Below are 20,616 nucleotides of genomic sequence, written 5' to 3'. Positions count from 1 at the left end.
TGCCTGTAATCCCAGCTACTTGGGAGGCTGAGGCAGGAGAATCGCTTGAACCTGGGAGGCGGAGGTTGCAGTGAGCTGAGATTGCACCATTACACTTCATCCTTGGCAACAGAGTGAGAGAGACTCCATGTTAAAAAAAAAAAAAAAAAAGGCTGGGCACCATGGCTCACGCCTGTAATCCCAGCACTTTAGGAGGCCGAGGCAGGCGGATCACAAGGTAAGGAGTTCGAGACCAGCCTGACTAACATGGTGAAACCCTGTCTCTACTAAAAATACAAAAATTTATATTTGTGTGGTGGCGGGTGCCTGTAATCCCAGCTGCTCGGGAGGCTGAGGCGGAAGAACTTCTTGAACTTGGGAGGCAGAGGTTGCAGTGAGCAGAGATCGTGCCACTGCACTCCAGCCTGGGCGACAGAGCAAGATTCTGCCTTGGGGCGGGGAGGAAGCCAGGTGTGGTAGTGCATGCCTGTTGTCCCAGTTACTTTGTAGGTGGGTGGGTTGCTTGAGCCTGGGAGGTCAAAGCTGCAGTGAACCAAGATCACACCACTGCATTCCAGCCTAAGCAACAGAGCAAGACTGTCTCATATATATATATATTGTATATATGATATATATAAAATATATATATTGTATATATGATATATATACAATATATATATGATATGTATGAAGCAAGAGGAGCCACAGAAATCACAGTGGCCATTTTAGAAAAGTATTTCTTTGCTTTTTGCTTATGGCTTTGGCCTAATTTGTGTGTGCATGTGTGTTTTTTTTTGAGACGGAGTCTTACTCTGTCGCCCAGGTTGGAATGCAGTGGTGCAATCTTGGCTCACTACAGCCTCTGCCTCCTGGGTTCAAGCGATTCTTCTCATGTCTCAGCCTTCTGAGTGGCTGGGATTACAGGTGTCTGCCACCACGCCCGTCTAATTTTTTGTATTTTGAGTAGAGATGGGGTTTTGCCATTTTGGCCATGCTGGTCTAGAACTCCTGGCCTCCAAAAGTGCTAGGATTATAGGCGTGAGCCACCACACCCAGCCCCTAATTTCTTAAAGATTCTGCCTTCCTTGCCTTTGGTGTCCTGGGCCTGGTTTTTACCCCAATTTGAAAGAATCTGAATTCCAAACTACCCGATGCAGAGCTGGGACCACGGTTTGAGTCTCAAGTCTGCCTATCGGGTGGAGGGCTTTAAGAGGCAGGAATGGGCCAGACGCGATGGCTCCCATCTGTAACCCCAGCACTTTGGGAGGCCAAGGCGGGTGGATCACTTGAGCCGAAGGGTTCAAGACCAAGCTGGGCAACATAGCGAGACACTGTAACTATAAACTTTTTAATAAAAGAGAGGTAGGAATGCGGAGAAGGAGAATGTCTTGCCTAACGGGGTTCCATCAAATACTGAGTATCCTTGTAAAAATCCAGCACACAGCATCTTGAGCTCATAAGGTCAAAATTTTTGGATTTCTGCAGCTGCTGTCAGTCTCTTCAGCCTCCGTTCTAGCTGTTCTGACCATGTGGAATGATGGGGTAGAAACTCTCTCTGCTCTTCTTGAGGGGGCGTGGGAGCAGTCCCTGGCCAGCTCCCTCTCTTTTCCCCTGAGGAGCTGGGTCTAGGATAGGCTGAAAAGCTCCCCTATCTTTAGGCACTTCAGAGCACAAAACGGTTTCTGAGAAGATCTTGTTGGGTCGCTGAGGGGTGGGTGGGTGGATTTCTCTTACATGTGGTAGGAGAAAGGGGTATTCTATCCCCTAAAACTACCCATTATCTCTTCTCTCTTTCCAAGGTTCTCACAGGACTCAAGCCCAGGCAGGGAAAACTAGCTGGTTACACCTTCAACTGAACGGCAGCTACCCAGGCCAGAGGCTTTGGGCATACAGTGAGTGAGTGTGGCTCACATCACCGTGCTCCCAAGGACGTGGCTTCTTGTTTTAGGCTCAACGTCTACATTTTCCACTCCTGGCCATCTTGGTGGTGCTGGTGTGGTTCTCTCTGCCTTTGTGACCTATGACAAGAAAAGCCAGTCCCTTTCTGTTGCCCTGAAAGAGTCCCTGACACTCCCAGACTGAACCAGATTCCCAGCTCAGTAAAGGTTTTACCTAAGTCAGGCTGATTAGGGAGTATTTTGGTTCAGGGCTAGCTCCAGACGCCCAAAGCTGTCTTTTTTCCCCTTCTCCCAGGACACAAAGGAGTCCAAAGGTCTCTCTTAAAAAGGTATTAGTAACCTTTCAGAAGCAGTGTGTCCATCTTCCTTGGCTCCCTCATGGCTTGACCATTTGCACCCAGGCAGCCTGCCTGACCAGCCCGGTGGAGCCTATCTTGGCACAGGCAGAGTTAAGGATTCTCCAGAGGAATAAGCCCTGGAATCTGGGCTATGAATGAGTAGGACAAGGGAGAGAGGGGGTGGGGGCAAAGGCAGGGCACCTGCCATCCAGTTACCCTCCCCATTGCCTCACAGCTCATACATTTGCCACAGCTCTCAATCTCTGCTTTCAGAAGCTCCTCATAGTCCTGGCTGTAATTTTGTCCCTGTGCTAAAATCTTAAATTTGTATAATGCTTTCAACTTTTTAAAGCACTTTCATTTTCTCTTTTAGTAACTCCACAAGGTAGTGTGGGCAAGGGGTTACTGAAGTCATGTGGTTGGTGGTTAATGGCAAAACCAAGGATAGAATCCAAGGCACTTTCTAGTTCATGATCCTGCTGATCATATCCATTAAGTCCTCACGTCAACAGGCTCCTGGAAACCATGACTTTAAGCCAAATGATGTTACAGCAGGTCCTCCAATGTTTTCTTCAGCATCATTTTGTTATAATTTTGAAAAAGTTTTTTAGTTTTTTGAGACAAGTCTTACTCCATTGCCTAGACTGGAGTGTAGTGGTGCAATCACAGCTCACTGCAGCCTCGACCTCCCAGGCTCAGGTGATCCTCCCACCTCAGCATCCTGAGTAGCTGGGACTACAGGCATGTGCCACCATGCCTAGCTAATTTTTGTATTTTTTGTAGAGACAGGTTTTTGTGCTGGGATTACAGACGTGAGCTACCATGCCCAGCCCCATTTTGTTATAATGTTGATAAGGAAGAGTTTCATTGTACATCATTTTGCTTAAAGTTGCAGTTTCTAAGACCCTATCAACAATGTTAAGTGACGACTTAACTGTAGTCTGATTCCATGGAATGGAACTATGGGCCAGGACAGATTAAATCAACAGCCAGCATCTACTTTAGATTTAGGTCTTAATTGCCCAAGAAACTTTTGAAATAACCTGAAATTAAGAGCCTCTGTCCCTTGTTCTAGAGCTCTTGCTGTTCCTTTGACCTCTCTCTTACCCAGTATTCCTCCCTGATGTCCCCATTTGCACATGCAGCTTGAGGAATAGGTACCTTGGAACAGGTTATGGGTCACTGAAGGCAGAAACCTTAAGGCTCTGGTTGCAGCATATCGCTGGCTTGGCTCGTTTCCCAGGCAGTCCTCTGCCCCCCTTTTCCTGGAACCTCGGCCCCATTGCACAGGGCACCTGCCACCCTTTCAAAGGCCTGCCCCTTCACGAGGACAGCTCTGACTGCAAGATCTTTCAAAGTAGAAAAGCTTAGCTTAACCTACAATTACGCGCCCTCAGCTTGTGGGGAAGGAGAGAGGCGAATGCTGTGACATCAGAAGAGAAAAAGTCAGCCACATCATACTGGGAGCTGTTGGTGCTCTCATTAAACAAGGTAGTGGATAGATAGGCATTTCTTTTTCTTTTTTTTGAGATGGAATCTCATTCCATCGTCCAGACTGGAGTGCAATGGCGCAATCTCCGCTCACTGCAGCCTCCACCTCCTGGGTTCAAGCGATTCTCCCACCTCAGCCCCGCGAGTATCTGGGATTACAGGCACCCGCCACCACGCCCGGCTAATGTTTGTATTTTTAGTAGAGATGGGGTTTCACCACGTTGGCCAGGCTGGTCTCATCTCCTGACCTCAAGTGATCTGCCCACCTCGGCCTCCCAAAGTGCTGGGATTACAGGCGTGAGCCACTGCATCCAATTAGATATGCATTTCTAGTAGAAATGTCTGACAAATACAGTTGCTCAGTAAATATCAGTCGGTCTCCTCCCTCAATAGAAGATCTCACCTGTAAGGTGACCCTCCCACATCAGGTTAGTCCTATGTTAGAAACTGTTTTCACTGCTGTAAAAGCCACCACCTGTCCTGCCATTTCATCGAACCTATGATTTTGGGATAGATGGGATGGGTGCTGTGGGAAGGATCTGTGCTAAGCGGCACAGCAAAGCAGGAGAGTCTTTTTTACCTTGGAAGTGCTCCAGCTGATTCCCTTGCCCGGGGGTCACAGCAGTCAGGACCCTGCCCTGGAGCCGGGGCCCCATCCTCAGGATACGCACACTTAGGGGCCGAAAGCAGTGATTAGTCAGCCGGAGCTGGACCCGGACTCTGGTGTGAATCTTAATCAGACTCTTCCCCATGGCGGCCCAGGAAGGCAAATACTTCTTCAGTGGAAACCAGCTGATCACTTCAGAGAAACCAGCCAGGCAGGGAAAGATACAGAGAGGGAAAGACGGAACGCCAACTAGGAACAAAGGATTTCCGCAGATCCCACACCATAGCAGCCCCTTAGCAGTGCCTCGCGTGCTGCAGGAAGAAGTTCACCTCCCCAAGCTTCAGATCAGGCTGAACTGCAGGGAAGGAGCAGCTCTGAGAGGCCACCGTTATCAGGGGACTGGATTTAGTCAGAAGCACTTACAGCCATAAAAAGTAATGCTTCCTTGGCCTGCAGCTCTTTCCCTGAGGCCTGGATGAGGGCTCCAAGCTCTCAGAGGGCCAGGGACAGAGGGGGCAGAGAACAATCCCAGAGGGTAAGGGGAGTCAAGACTGTCCCAGAAAATCCAGGATGTAAAGTTACAACGCCACTGGGCTTTATCCAGGCCATATATAATCCAGGCCTGCCCTGGTGCCAGCCAAGTTGCATGCTCAGCGCTACCTTTGGGGCTGGGTGGCTCCGAGGTGGGAGGAGGTGGTCTCTGTGATACTAAGTGGGCCAAATGGACTATAGAAGAGACAGTCTCTGGTGGAGCATGAACCAATTTCAAATGCCCATAAATTCCTTGGGGTTTTTGTTGGTTGTGCCCTTCTTCTGAGGCCCTCATCGCATCCCTCGCAGCCCCTTCCTCCCTGGTTGGGGTGGGCAGTTAGGGTCAGCTGTGCTTGTCAGGACCTTTAAAGGCAAGCCCTCTTGAAAGATGTTGCACCTGAACTCTTGCCTCCTAGAAACTAATCCCTTCTTCCACAGGCTTGGTAACCCCTGTACTGATAAAGCCATTTAATTGCTACAATCTTTTATTTATTTCCACATCCAAACCCGATGTCATCTCCCTCTCCTCACTCTGAGCGTGTGAGGTTCATTTGAGCCAGGTCAGTTTTACTTGCTCTGTCCTGCATCTAATGGGTCCTGGGCTGGGGGCCATGACCAGGGCCACAGGCTGTGTTTGTCCACTGGCAGCCTTGGGCACAGGGCGTGAGAAGCACCTGGAAGTCTGCTAAGCTATAACCTACCAAGTGTGCCATTCTATGAGGCTGGTTTTGAGGAAGTGCCCCGGCCCTAGAGGGCCTATACTCCTCAGCAGCCTCTCCCCACTGTAGCTCTCCTTGCATTTGACAACAAGGGGGAATAGTTTGGACAAGGAACCTGCTGCTGCAATGGGAGAAGAGAGGCTCTGGGAGGAGGAGGCTGGAGGTAAAGCCAGAGCTGAATGGGGAACTTAGGTAGCCTCAGCATGTCTCAGGATCACAAGGACTGTTTTCCCCGCCTCTTGAGTTGTTCTACTAACCCTACTTGGCAGCAACTCTCAATGAGTTTTGTCTACACAGAGAGCCTCAGCCCTCCCTCTTTTGGGAATGCTGGTTTCCTGGACCTTCTTCCCCGTTCTGGGAAGTCGGCTTGCACAAGGCTCCTCTCCTGTTTTACATCCTGCATGGTGCTGGCTTCCCTAGGGTGAGCCTTCCATTCAGGAGGACAGCTGTCCCAGCTCTCTGTGGAAGACTTGGGATGGACTGTCTAGCTTCAGCCTCAGGAGGGATGGAAAGAAAGGCCACAGAGGGGGGAAAGTTATGTTTCCTCAAAGAGAAGTTCATTCTACTTCCTGAGATGTACACCCCAAAAGAGGGACAATGAGAGCCAAGCTCAGTTCTCTGGGTCAGCCTAAGATGGGAGGAAACACCAGGAGGCTGTGTCTGACGATGGTCATGTATCCATAATTCCATTCTTTGCATAATGATTCCACTTGGTAGTCCACACTCTCCCACACTCAGCTCTGTTCTGCAGTGGGGCCACTAGGCTCAGAGAGAAAACAACCTGTTTCAGAAGGTGCATGGCAGAGCTCCTAGTTAGACCTTGGCTTCCTGACCAGGACTCTGCACTGTGCTTGCTGCCTGCCTGTAAACGCTTTAGTCTCTTTAAGTACTTCTGCACTTATTAGCTGCTTTGCAACCAACGGAATGGGCAAGGAAGATGTCCCTGTTTTACAAATGGAGCAATGAAGATACTCAAGTAACTTGACGGTGTTTGTCTAGCCGGGGTTCTCAACCTCTAGACCGTAGGGAGTTACATACCAGACTCTGGTAACATGGAATCTCACACAGTGACACATCCTAAAATCCTAAACACAAATTAGATCTCAGGGAAACAGCAGAGTGATATCCTTCCTAACCTGAGCAATTCATTTTCATTCCCAAGCTGCATTCTTACAGAAAGGGCAAAGGGCTGTCCCCACCAGCTTCTACACCGTTAATCCCAGGAGAGAGACAGGTATGAACCAATCCTTCTGTCTCCTGCTGTGTGAGATCTTCTGAGGTCCTAAAAAAAAACACCATCTTTGGGAATGAAAGCACTCAACTTTACACCTGTATCCAGCCTGCGGGTGACCTGGGCCAGTGACAACAGCTAGAGGGCAGTATTCCAAGAGTACCTCCTAACAGCATTAACTACCCAGAGAATAGATGGTTGGCCTCAGCTACTGGGGTGTCTAGTTCAGTGGAGATACATAGAATTTCTCTCTCTCCCCACCTCCGCTGCCTCCAAAGGAAGGGAATCTGCAGGGAGATGGGTCATATTGGATTTCCTGAGACAGTAGTAAGATATGCAGATAGCAACAGGACAAATTGCTTTTTTTTTTTGAGACAGAGTCTTACTCTGTTGCCCAGGCTGGAGTGCAGTGGCAAGATCTTGGCTCACTGCAACCTCTGCCTCCTGGGTTCAAGCGATCCTCTTGCCTCAACCTCCCAAGTAGCTGGGATTACAGGCGTGCATCACCACACCCGGCTAATTTTTGTATTTTTAGTAGAGACGGGGTTTCACCGTGTTGGCCAGGCTGGTCTCAAATTACTGACCTCAGGTGATCCACCTGTCTCGGCCTCCCAGAATGCTGGGATTACAGGTGTGAACCACTGTGTCCAGCCAACAGGACAGATTTCTATAGCTGAAGCAAAATATGGTGGGTGACAGCTACTAGAAATGCTTCAGAATCAAGAATTTTCACTTATTGGTTAACAGTCTCAGCCATCCTGATAATTTAAGCTGTGGAGATTGGTCAGATTTAGCAAACAAGTGAAAACCCTCTTTTTGTTTTTTCTTGAGACGGAGTCTTTGTCACCCAGGCTGGAGTGCAGTGTTGCAATCTGGGCTCACTGCAGCCTCCACCTCTGCCTTCTGGGTTCAAGCAATTCTCCCACCTCAGCCTCCCTAGTAGCTGGGATTACAGGCTTGTACCACCACGCCCAACTAATTTTTTGTATTTTTAGTAGAGAAGGGGTTTCACCATGTTGGCCAGGCTGTTCTCAAACTCCTGACCTGAAGTGAGCCTCCCAAAGTGCTGAGATTACAGGTGTGAGCCACTGCGCCAGCCCCCTTTTAAAACATTTTTTTTTTTGGTGTGACAGTCTCCTTTACCCAGGCTGGGGAGCAGTGGCGTGAACTCAGCTCACTGCAACCTCTGCCTCCCAGGCTCAAGCGAGTCTCTTACCTCAGCCTCACGAGTATCTGGGATTAGTCATGCGCTAGCACACCCAGCTAATTTTTATATTTTTAGTAGACAGGGTTTCACCATTTTGGCCAGGCTAGTCTTGAACTCCGGACCTCAAGTGATCCACCCATCTAGGCCTCCCAAAAGTACTGAGATTACAGGCATGAGCCAGCATGCCAGGCGTGAAAAGCCTCTTGATGGAAAGCAATTTCATAACTGCATGAAACCTTTAGATCCCACATATGCAGGTCCCCCAAAGGGCTAACCCAGCACCCTCAAATCCACAACCCCCTGCCTAGATACTCACACCCCTTCACTCTGCACCCAGCTAGTATTCCCATCCACTGGATAAAACCTCCTACTTGCCACTGGAGGTCCTTTTCCCCAAGAGACGTGCTGCTGTCACTCATGTAAATTAGCCTCTTTTCAAAGTCCTTTTCAAGGTCCCAGATCACAACTTGGAGGACCCCAGTGGTCACCTCAAGAAGCTCATGCTCACCTTCCATGATGGAGATGTGAACAGCTCTTCTGCGGGTCCTGGGGACGCTGCTCAGCCTTGGGCCATGGGTTATGGAGGGACAGCTCCGGCTGGGAACCATCCCTGCTCTGAGATTAAAGAACCTTGTTAATTCAATGCATGGACACATTTAGTAGGCACTTGAGAGCTGAGTACTGGCTACTAGAATTGCCTGGCTGTATTAAGTGTTGGTCTCTCTTTTTTAAAATCTTTAATACCTTCTCTTTGCCTTTGGTCCCTGGATTCCAGTCAGAGATAGTGCTTCAAACTCCTTTACTTCCTTGTAAGCCTAGACCAATCTGAAGCTATTTTTTTTAGTGTGGCAGTGGTGCCACTGGTCTCAGGGGTGGGGCCAAGACGGTCAGAGAGTAGAGCTCCAGGATGAGCAGTACTCCTGAAAATATGCCTGGACCAACACTGGCAGCCTCCCCTGACTTCCAGTACAGGCTGCGGATGACGGGGCTCCATGTGAAGGGGTAGGCAGTAATGCTCCCATTCCCAGAGGCAAAGGCTGGTTGGCAAGTCCTACCCTTCTTGGTCAGTCATATTCTTTCTGGGTCTTAGATTCTAGGAAATAGGCTTCTGGAAACATGATTTGTGGATCTACATGAAGCATGGATCCTGAAACTATTTTGGAGCCAGTGTGGCAGGGCTGTGGGACTATCCTTGGCGTCATGTAATCGACTGGTTCCAGAACCACTGAAATTGTGTGACACATCTATCATCAATGTCAAGACTTGGGAGGGCAGAAGAGAACTGCCAAGTGAAGTGGCACCTGGATCTGATGTACTATCTGCAGTAGCCCTCCCTCCCCTGCTCTCTTATTAAGGGTCCAAGACTTTTCCCCATCCCTTCTGAGAAGTTTCTTCAGCCTTCTGCTTTATTTTGGACCTTTTGGTAGCCACTGGAGCCAGGGGCTTCACAGTACTCAAACTGTTGGATTGAGATTCTGGGATCTGAGATAGAACTGTTTTGGGGGAAGCCCCTGGCAGCCTACCTGTGTATTTCCGGTGGCTCCCGTTTGATCTTAGCACTTGACTCCATGACTTCCTTTGCAACTCGGCCGCTGTAAGTAGTATAATAGAAACAAGTAGCAAGAAATGAGACTGTGTTCCAGGACAGCTCCTCTCCAAGATCTCAGGTGCTTTCCCTGAATCAGGAAATGGCATCTGTGGCCCGCCCTTTCCACGATGTTTTGGTCTTGGAGAAAGGCTTGCTTGCTGGGGTACAGAGTTCTAAAGTGTTATGACAGCCTATCTGAGAGAGAGCTCTCTCCATCTCTAGAGTCTTTAGGATCTTCCATTCTATTTAGGAATAATTCCTCAATTTCCAGCATGTTCCAATTACATCACAAGAAAATACATAAGAACAACCTTTAGACAGTGATGAAAAGAATCACTGTTACACTTCTTGTTTTGCTGCTATTGTAAGGGAAAGAGAAGATACACATTTATTTTTCATTTTCTTGGAGACAGGGTCTTGCTCTGTCTCCCAGGCTGGAGTGCAGTGGTGCAATCATAGCTCACTGCAGCCTCGACCTCCTGAGCTCAAGCGATTCTCCCACCTCAGCCTCCCAAGTAGCTGGGACTACAGGCATGTGCCACCACACCCAGCTAATTTTTTTTTTTTTTGGTATTTTTAGTAGAGATGGGGTTTCATCATGTTGCCCAGGCTGGTTTCGAACTCCTGGCCTCAAGTTCCCACCTGCCTCAGCCTCCCAAAGTGCTGGGATTATAGGCGTGAGCCACTGTGGCCGGCCAATATACATTTAAAACCCTACAGACAAATAGCTATAGGGAAGGAAGGGAATAAAGGGTCATAAGACAGGAGAATTGGACGGAGACCTCAGACTTTTCTGAGTCCTCCCGTTTCTCTGTTCTAAAGGATAAGGACCACTGAGTGTTCTCCACAGAAGGGTCTGAAAATAGATCCATAATGGTTACTTACTGTCACTATTTACCTGTATCGGAACCGGCTCCCTTTAAAGAATAAATTGCTGCTGGACACTGTGCGGACTTGGCTTGACTTCTCCAGCCTGCAGCAAGGCAAAGTCCAGTGTGATAGACAGCCTGAACTGCCTCACACAGGCTAAGGCAGCACATCCCCAGCTTCTTCCAAAGGCTACTTAAAACTTCAGGAAAAGGCCCTTCATAGTCCACACTTGTCTCTGACTCTCACTATCCTAGGATCTGGGGGCTGTGCTCATAGCCAGCTGCCTTCTTGCTTCAGTGCCTAGGACTGTCGCATGGAAACCCATTTTCGTGTCAGGAGAGTGAAGCCTCCCCCAAAATGCTTCATAGGTTTTACCAGGGGGACTGAGAGAATACATGCTAGGGTGGATGGTCTGGGGGAATAATAGAATGCCACCCGTCTAATCTCAGCCAGGTCACTTATTAGCAGTGTGACCTCGGGCAAATTTCCTTCTCTCTTAGCCTCACCCTTATAAAATGATAGAGCTGGGACTACTGGACCTTAGGGGTCTCCTTTCTAGTCCCAACATTTGATTTTGTGTCCATGTCTGGGTAATTGTGGGTAGAGAAGAGGATGGGGGCTGTCCTTCCTGTTCCATCTCCCTTTTGGAGGGTCCTAAAATACATGACCATGGTAAAGACTGAGAAATCCTGTGATGAAGAAACTACCTTAACTTTAATAAAAGTTCCATCATGTATTTGAACTTGGAGCCTTCCTCCCTCCTCCGGGATGTCTATTTAATATCTCGTTTGAAGCTGCAGACAGCTGATGTGGAGCTCTGTAATACTTTCTCCTGGGTGACTTCACTGAGCCCATTAGCTCTCTCAGCTTGGGCACAGCAGCTCACAGAGAAGCCTCCTTTTTTTTTTTTTTTTTTTTTTTTTGGAGACGGAGTCTCACTCTGTCCCCGGGCTGGAGTGCAGTGGCCTGATCTCAGCTCACTGCAAACTCCGCCTCCCGGGTTTACGCCATTTTCCTGCCTCAGCCTCCGGAGTAGCTGGGATGGGATTACAGGCGCCCGCCACCTCGCCCGGCTAGTTTTTTTTTTTGTATTTTTTAGTAGAGATAGGGTTTCACAGTGTTAGCCAGGATGGTCTTGATCTCCTGACCTCGTGATCCGCCCATCTCGGCCTCCCAAAGTGCTGGGATTACAGGCTTGAGCCACCGCGCCCGGCCCGAGAAGCCTCCTAAGATGGGATCTACCTGTAACACGCCCCGGTGCCTATGATACTGATCCAACCAGGAACCCATGTGGGTCTGAAACCTGTGCTATGAGCAGTGAGTAGGAGCTGTCTCCACAATCCATGAACAGTTCTTGGGAGATACCATCTCTGCCAGTCTCAGGGCTCCAGGACATCCGAGCTGCTTACTCTCCTGCCTGGGCATGCTGTTGCATCTGACTGGGCTCCCGCCAAGGCACTAGGCCAAAGGCAGGACTAGGGATCTGTATGTGAGAGACACTGAGGGCAAGGCCAAAGCGCTGCTGCCAGAGACTTGGCATACCTGGGGATCTGACCCAGGCTAGAGACTTTTATCATTTAACGAGAACATCAAGGAGGCAATGGAAAACTGAAAAATGACCTCCGTTTCCAGTGTGGGTGCAGGCAGGGCTGGGTGGGTATGGAGATCTACTCGTGGGAAGACTCAGAAACCGACTGTGGTCATAGGTTCAGAAGCACACTTCTGTTTCCGTGACACAGATGGGAAAACCAAGCCCTTAAGAAATGGTGCTGAAGGCATGAAAAGACAAGAGGCAAGGAGACTGCTTCCATTTGCATTAGACCCTTTGGCAGAGAGAAAGGGAACGCTTCCACATACGCCATTCCCAGGGCAGGGACAGCTCAGTGTGGAGTAGGCCCCTGTCTGCTAGTGCCTTCCTCTCTGCTGGGGAGACCCATGGGACCCCCGTCCTTCCTGGGCTGCTCCTCAGTCCCACAAGCAGGAGCTTGCATCTCAGATTGCTTCTCTCTAGGTTCCGGTAGCTGGCCAAACCTGGATTACATCCTCACAGGCAAAGGGACAGTGGTAGCAAAAGAAAATAAATGTTTTCTTGACTTTCTATGGATAGTAGGGACTGAACAGGAGGGAAGTGTGACCATGCCAAAGTCTCCCCTGAGTGTATTCAGGGAAAGAACTCACTGCCAATTCAGTGAATCCTTGATTCTGGTATAAACACAGAATGAGTATTAAGCAATTCAGAATGCCTGTCTAAGAAACAGCCTCTGGGGCTGTGGCCCTGGCAACTGGGAGGACCCAGTTCTGCCAACCAGTATCCCATAGCAGCCAGCAGGCAGCAGAATCTTCCCTGGAGAGGAGCATGGTGCCACTCAGCCCAGAGCAGTTCTCATCTCTCCAGGATCCTTCAGGTTACTGGAACCGGGACCTGGCCTGTCAGGGCCATTTGGTGAGAGCAGGGCTCACCGCAGGTAGAATATACCACATGCTGTCTTGCCTTGACCTCATTCAGATACATCTTAGTAAAGCATAAATCATTATGGTATATTTTAAAAACAAGACCAAGGGGTTTAGTGAGACATACTTTACCTGGCATCACCCCCTCGATAGGCCATTTCTTCACTACCTCATGCTTTTATAACCACTTTCTTAATCGAATCGAAGAAAACAACACACAAGCCCCACATTCTTTACAAAATCCCTTTGGTAGGCAAAGCTCTTGCCTTTGGCCTCAACCTGGCTTCTCGGTAACTGTCAAGCTTGTGACCACTTCCAGCTACCCTGCGCCAGGCTCCTGGGCACTTGGCCTCCTGTCACTGACTCTCTGTGACTCTGGCTCTGAGAAAGACAGTCCCCATCACATGTATCCACTCACTTGTAGAAGGCTTGGTTCTCGATTCCACATTTCCAGAGGTGCTTACATGCTTCAGGAGTTGGAGCAAAATATGTAAGAATAATCTTCTTTTCCTGCAAAAAATTCCACATTGATATGGCTGAGTGTGGATGGAGAAGCAAAGGGTGAAGTAGGCAAGGACCCTGACCCCAGAGCTGTTAGAGGCCCTGGCAGCTAGCTAGTTAGAGGGGAGGGCCCGCGGGACCCACTGAGGCAGAGCTCTGTTCAGTGTATCACATCATACTTAGCAAGTCCAATCGGTAAATCTCAGCTGGCACAAAAGTGGCACAAATTGAACCAGGAGAGCTCTTGGTGAGAAAGTAGCCCTTGCCTCTGGAATTCCCATATACATGAAAGAAAAAGCCTTCCTCTGCATTTCCTGGAGGTAAAGCTTTCTTGAGTGAAAGCTCTGGGTGTCAACAGCATCCCCGAGGAAGTCCTGTGCTCCAGGGCCTTCCCACTCCTTCATATTGTACCTGCAGGTCCTGACCTTGGTCTTGGCTTAGCATGCGGGTGGCTTGGCTCTACGGGGTCCCTCAAGCTTGGCTCTGGCCACCGGGAAGCATCCTGTCACCCCAGCCCTCCCTGAAGAGAAGGAAGCCAGCACTCACCTCTTTCTGACTTACGTATAAATAGAAAGTCTTTCCTTCAAATTTCAGCTTGGTCACCTCATTCCTAGAAGTACAAAGATAGTGCCTGTCACCTCATTGCGGGCTGCCTGTTGACAGCCAAATCTTGTAGATGCACAGCCCACCCCAACTGGAAGGGGCTCCAGGCACAGACACAATTTTAGCCAAAATCAGAACTGAAACAAGACAGCAGCGCAGTGGCCTTAGAGAACGTTGTTGAAACAGTTCAATCCACAGTTTTCTGGTCAATCACACTATAGTAATAGGGTGACAGGAGGATTTCGGGCTTATCAACAGTGGCTGTAAAAGGGAAACATTTGCATGGAAAGTGAGTCTAGGCAGAATATCCGGGGTCATTTCAGGATTGGGTTCATAACACAGGTGCATTATCTGGATGGGACTGTCAAACGTAAGATGCCACAGGTAGCTGATGAGGCCAAAGTTCAAGATACAGCAAATAATGAGAAACAATGCAACCGGGTTCTGAGGGAGTTGAGTCTTTCAGGTGACTGTGCCACTGGATGGAAAATGCAGTTTAATGCAGACAAATGTCAAACAATCTCAGGGAGCGGGGCAGGGCAACATACCAAAGAGAGAGAACAGATTACATGGAACAGTCATGCAGCGTACTGACCAGGAAAGGGGCTTAGGGGTTATTGTAGAAAAATCCTTGAAGCCACCAGCCCAGTGAATGGCTGCAGTAAAAGAGGCAAACAGGATACTGGGGTACATCACCCGTGGGACAGACACAAATCAGAAGAAGTGACATGGTTACTGTACATGGCATGGCCTAGACCTCACCTCCACATCCACCTCCTGCTCTCAGCCTTGGTTACATTTGCAAAATGGAAAAACTACCAGGTCTTAGGTGAATGTCCCTGAGAGCCATGGAACTAGGCCTCCAGTACTGGTTGCTCCTCACTTCCCTTGTACCTGCCCAACATAGCTGCCCTCTGGAGCCTCTCGGCCCTCTCCATGTCACTGCCCCATTTTTCTACCCAACTGGGACCCCCAAGGTGGTCTTGTCATGCACATTCACCTCCATTTGGCTGCTGCTTTTTTTGTGACTTCTAAGGAGATTTCCTTAATCTCCTAGGAAATAATAGAAAGGTAGTGAGAATCATGTACCCAACTTACTGCTGGAAAAAGTTCAGGGGACAGAGGAAAATCACTTGTTCTCTATGCTCCTGAAAATCATGGCTGGTTCAGGATGAGATTTCACAACTTCTGACCACCAGTTCTTAGCTAACACAAGCCACATGGTCATCCTTCCCTTTTGATTCCCTCTCAAACTCCCTCTCAATCAGCCATCAATCTCATACACACACACAATACAATAAATGCCAATTGGCTAATATATAGACAAGCACACAGATCACCTAGGTTACAACAAGCAAGCTAGGAAAGTAAGGAGTTTTATTTTGAGAGTGAGATTGGGCTTACATCTATTATTACAGAGTTGACACATGGTGACGAGGAGACTTCCAGAAGTGGTGCATGAGAGAAGCCGTGGAAAGAAAAGCGTCTGTGAGAACCAAGAGCCATCATGGTTTCTGGAGGGGTGGGGATAATTTAGGGACTGCAGGTGTCTGTGGCAGGTGTGTCCTACTTGTTTCTAGCCAAACACTTCCCCTGACAGGGACCTCACCCAGCAGCTACTCTGGTTGGAATGTGGATCTGGGCCCTGTAAGGAACATCGATAGCCCAGACGTATCCAGGCAGCAGACACCCCACACTAGGAGGGCTGTGGCCTGATCCTGCTCATTGTCTTTTTCTGAAAAGCATTTTGTTGGACAGGAGATTCCAAATCCTCACATCTTCACGCAGAGAGCACAGTGAAGTGAGCCGACTTGATGCCTAGGAAACAGGTATGTTGGGGTGTATTCTGCTAACTCCAGGGCAGCAGCTGCCTTGTGGCGTGACTGTTGTCCTGGGGAGTCGAGGCCCCCCTGCGTGTGTGACGAGCAGTTTCACCAGCACTCTGGCTGACGACTGTAATGCCCTCCTTCACAAAATCAAGATGGGCTGGAAAGGTGGTATCTGTCCTCAAGCACAAGCTCAGTGGCCCAGCTGAAGAGGGCACAGTGGGATAGATGGCCTGCAGTGTCCCCAGCAGAACGCTGACTAGGAAGCAACTATACCCAAGATTCCTCATGAGCTCTCCTGGAGAAAACAAAGAAGCCAAACAGACTTCCCCCCACTGAGCTCTGCTGGACCAAGGGAAGCCACTCATCTAAGCCCCTCGGAGGAGCTGGTCAGCTTAGACTTGGCAGTCTGAGGCCCAGGAAGGTACAGGAATCACAGGAGCTTAGTAGAATATGCAAAATGTTTTGATGACGCTGACAGATGTTTGTATGGACTGGCCAGCTAAAGGGTCTCCAGGAGAACCAAATGTCAATCAACAAACCAGTCTGCCCAGAGGCACGCAGAGAACAGACCCCAAACAAAACAGAGAGGGGCAGGAGAGGAAGCAGTTCAGAGTAGCTGCAGCTGAGGCAGTGGCTCTTGCCTGTTAGATGGGAATGGAGAGGGGAGGGAAGGAAGGAAGAGTGGGAATGTGACTCCTGGAGGCTGAGGACACTTAAAATGCCCAAGAGGGATAGGAGTGAGACAGCAGCAACTGAGCTTTTGCAGACACAATGCCCACAGTGAGGGCTGGTCTGAGGAGGGTGTTTTGCCGAAGTAACAGGGGACTTATATCTGCCCCAGATGTCACTGTCTGTGAGCCCCTCCCTTGTTAGTAGAGCAGGGAAGGGCACTAAGCCATCCACAGAGATGCTCCAGAACAGCCGGCTCAACAGGGCTGATTACGACCCTCAGTGGGTGACGGCCCCAAGGACTCAGTTCTCACAGGAACTTGGCTCCACTTACACTGGCTCCAGCCCCAGGCCTCTCACCCTCCCCAGAAATCAAACCATTGTATCCCTTTTCCTTTCTGGAGAGGCTGCTGGCTCTCAGGGACACCCCTTTGGAAGAACAGGATCCCTAGGAAGAGGCCACTCCCTGCATCAGTTACCACACTATCAACACAAGGCTTTGGAGAGGGCTCTGAACCAGAACTGCCCAATCACGGACAAAGGACATGGGAACCATCGCCCCTCCCCAGCTGGTGAGATACAAAGAGCCTATTTTGGAAATGAAGATGCTCACCATTTAATGAAGTGGACCCTCTTGTTTCCTTGAAGAACAACAAACCCAAAAGGAGTGAAGGCCAGAAATGCAGCATTTCCTGACACGTCCTGCAACACAGAAAGACTTCTCATCGGGTGATGCAGGCACAGAGGTCAAAGGGTAAGAAACACAGCTGTTCACAGGTGATGCGGGGTTAATACTTGGCAGTAGGTCACAGAGGGAAAAGCATGTCCTCTGGAATCACAAGACCATAGTTTGAGTCTCAGCCTTGCCACCTGCCAGTCACACGACTACAAGCAAGTTACCTGCTGAGCCTCAGTGTCCTGATCTGTAAGTTGTAGATTATAATGATACCAACCTGAGAAGGTTGCTGTGAACATCCAAAGAGAATGGCAACACCTCATGCATTGCTGATGGGGTTGTAAAATGCTACAGTCACTTTGAGAGAGTTTGAAAGTCATTTAAATTGTTAAAAATCGAGTTACCACATGACCCAGCAATTCCACTCCTCAGTATGTGCTCAGAGAATTAAAAATGCATGTCCACACAGAAACTGTTGCATGTATGTTAATAGCAGCAATATGTGTTAAGAGCTAAACAGCAGAAACAACCCGATCCATCTTCCAGTGTAAAGTTTCCATTAACTGATACATGAACAAACAAGTAGTATATTATGATACAGTAGAATCTCATTCACCAGTAAAAAGGAATGAAGTACGGACAGATGCTACAACACAGGTGAACCTTGGAAGCACTGTGCCAAGTGAAAGAAGCCAGTCACAAAAAATCAGGTTGTGATCTTTTAACTCTGCGAATATACTAAAAACCACTGAATTGTACACTTTAAAAGGGCACATTTGGCCAGATGCGGTGGCTCATGCCTATAATCCCAGCGCTTTGGGAGGCTAAGGCGGGTGGATCACCTGAGGTCAGGAGTTTGAGATCGGCCTGGCCAGCATGGTGAAACTCCGTCTCTACTAAAAAGACAAAAATTAGCCAGGCGTGGTGGCGGGCACCTGTAATCCCAGCTACTCAGGAGGCTGAGACAAGAGAATTGCTTGAACCCAGGAGGTGGAGGTTGCAGTGAGCCAAGATTGCAGCAGTACACTCCAGCCTGGGCAACAGAGTGAGACTCCATCTGAAAAGAACAAAACAAACAAAAAACAAAAACGTTTTATGATACGTGAATTATATCTTAAAAGGCTGTTATTAAAGAGTGGGGGAGTTGTTATCTATGTTCATAACAGTCCTATAACACTGGGCCCCTCAGGAAAGTTTAGCTGAAGAAAAAAATAAGAAGCAACTGGCAAAATAGAACAGTTGCCATCAGCCCTGAGGTGCCTGAACCAACAGAGAGGGCCTCCTGGTCACTGGCACCCTCAGTGGGTAAACACCAGGCTTGAGGCTCTGTTAAACACAGTGGGGAGGGGATGGAGCAGAAGCTGCAGGTCTCACTTCCTCACATCGGAGTGAGGACTAGGCTGGGTGGAGGATTTTGCCCTCCCAGAGGGACTTCCTTTGTGACAGGGGCGTCAGGCTGCATGAATGGCAATGGAGAGGGTGTAAATGTGTTGAGGTGACCAGAAACTTATGCCGTGATGCTGGTCAAATATGCCTGCGGGAGAGTCTTCTGGGCCACACAGCTCAAGTGGTGCCATGGAGTCAGGGCGTGAGTCACTGAGCGTGAGGCATGGGTGTCGGGGCTGAGGCTGCCAGGCCAGGTCGGCCTGGGGTTTGGCTCTCCTGGCCTCTCCACGTTCAGGGCTCGCCTCTCTGGCACAGATTCTCTGCCTGATTGGTCCTAAGAACAGTGGGGCCTCTGCAGGGCCTCATGAGTCCTGCCTCAAGAAGCAGTCCAGTTCTGCCTTAAAACTCTCTCTCAGAGTCAGGGTTACAAGTATGAGCATCTGGGTCCAGGGAATAAACTAAGTATATGTTTGGCAAACACTTGCAATTAATGTAATGTTATTGTCCTTTCCTTAGGGTCTGTCATGATCCAGACACTTGGCTACAAGCACAATGTCATGGGCACAGCAAAAAGCTGTTTAAAAATAACTGGAATGCAGACACTGTGAAGCCACAGGGCTGGATTTCCTCCTGCTTGTCATCAGTGCCTGGTGGTGGTTATTAATATCTGAGTACCAGGCACTGCACACAAACACTGTTCCTGCCAGGAGGCACCAGGGCTAACGTGGCAGGCTTGGCAGAGGTATGGGTCAGGGAAGGGTGGCCTTGAGGGGAGAATGACTGGGAGAAGTGGGGGAGGGAGGCAGCCTGCCTGTTCTGCCTCTTCTGCTCACTGTGTAAGCAGGACCCAGGGAAGTCCTACAACTGCAGGCTTAGAAAGACAGAGACTGGGAGTGGAGACCTTATTGTGTGAAAGGTGGTGTAGAAAGGGCCTGCAGAAAATTTTGAGCAAATGAAGGTGTGAGACAGTGGGGTGGGTCAGAGGGGCCAGTCTGGCTGCAGTGGGGAATGTCTGTATGTGCGTAAAAATGAGAGGGGAGCAGAGGTGGGGCAGAGGCACGGAGGGGGTCATAATGCTTGCTGAGATAGAGGAAAGACCTACAAAGGAGAGGTGGAGGGATGGAAATGAAGCCTTGGGCCTGCAGGAGGCTACTGGACAGTTTGAAATAACAGGGAAAGAAGTAGGGAAGGGAGGTGGGGGGAAGGCAGGGGAGGGAGGCAACAGAGGGCCCCCCTCTGCTTCTTTCACTCTGGCTCATATGGGCAGTGACAGGCAGAAGAGCACCACCACTAGAACCACAGTGGGGCGGGCTCTGGGTCAAACCGCTCAGGTCCAGCTCCGGCTCTGCCACTCACTGTGTGACTGTGGCCAGGTCCTTAGTTTCTCCATGGTCAGACTCCTTGTTTTAGAATGAGGGTTGATCATATTACCTACCTCATAGGTTATGTTTAGGAGGCACCCCACAAATGCTAGTGGCCATGTTTTTTTGTTTGTTTTAGACACAAGGTCTCACCATGTTGCCCAGGTGGGTCTTGAACTCCTGGGCTCAAGTGATCTGCCCACCTCAGCCTCCCAAAGTGCTGGCATTACAGACATGAGCCACCACGCCTGGCATGTGTTTGTTATTAATATTATTATACCTGCTACTAGTTAGCTGAGTTTGTTGAACTTAATACAAATCCTTTTTTAAAAGAAATCTAACATTTTACCATTTTTCCTGATGTTGACAGATTTAAATTTTGCTAGTTAGGAAACAAAAAGTGGGAGGTTAGAATGAAAAAAGTAGAAGTAATTCACTGTTAGGGGACCATGGAATAGTGGGGTGATCCATGAATCTGAAGTGAAAATGGGAAGGGAACAGAGGCCACGACAGTCAGAGATCCACCAGAGTCCTCTCAGTGACCTGTGTCCCTCAGGCCAGAGCAAAGGGAAGATGCAGTCCCACAAGATGGGCGGTGCTGGCCAGGTTGCCCTGCATCCTGCAGATACCTCAGAGCTGGCCTCTGAGTGAAGGCAGGTATTAGAGTTAGAGAAGCACAGC

General features: G+C 49.2%; 1 protein-coding gene across 1 annotated transcript in view; it reads right to left on the bottom strand.

The window, feature by feature from the left end:
• Positions 1 to 5,135: 5,135 nt before the first annotated feature.
• The window catches only part of LOC111529498 (FERM domain-containing protein 5), a 337,786-nt gene continuing 322,305 nt past the window's right edge, over positions 5,136 to 20,616 (bottom strand). Inside the window, exons 8-14 of the mRNA XM_026447888.2 lie at positions 17,126 to 17,214; positions 13,958 to 14,021; positions 13,329 to 13,420; positions 10,488 to 10,562; positions 9,525 to 9,593; positions 8,373 to 8,616; positions 5,136 to 5,207 (exon numbers count right to left, since the gene is read on the bottom strand). Coding sequence (XP_026303673.1) covers positions 5,136 to 5,207; positions 8,373 to 8,616; positions 9,525 to 9,593; positions 10,488 to 10,562; positions 13,329 to 13,420; positions 13,958 to 14,021; positions 17,126 to 17,214 — 705 coding nt within the window. The remainder of the gene's footprint in view (positions 5,208 to 8,372; positions 8,617 to 9,524; positions 9,594 to 10,487; positions 10,563 to 13,328; positions 13,421 to 13,957; positions 14,022 to 17,125; positions 17,215 to 20,616) is intronic.

The sequence above is a fragment of the Piliocolobus tephrosceles genome, unplaced genomic scaffold (assembly GCF_002776525.5).
Source record: "Piliocolobus tephrosceles isolate RC106 unplaced genomic scaffold, ASM277652v3 unscaffolded_109, whole genome shotgun sequence".
NCBI lineage: Eukaryota > Metazoa > Chordata > Mammalia > Primates > Cercopithecidae > Piliocolobus > Piliocolobus tephrosceles.
This window is presented reverse-complemented; position numbering and strand designations above follow the sequence as displayed.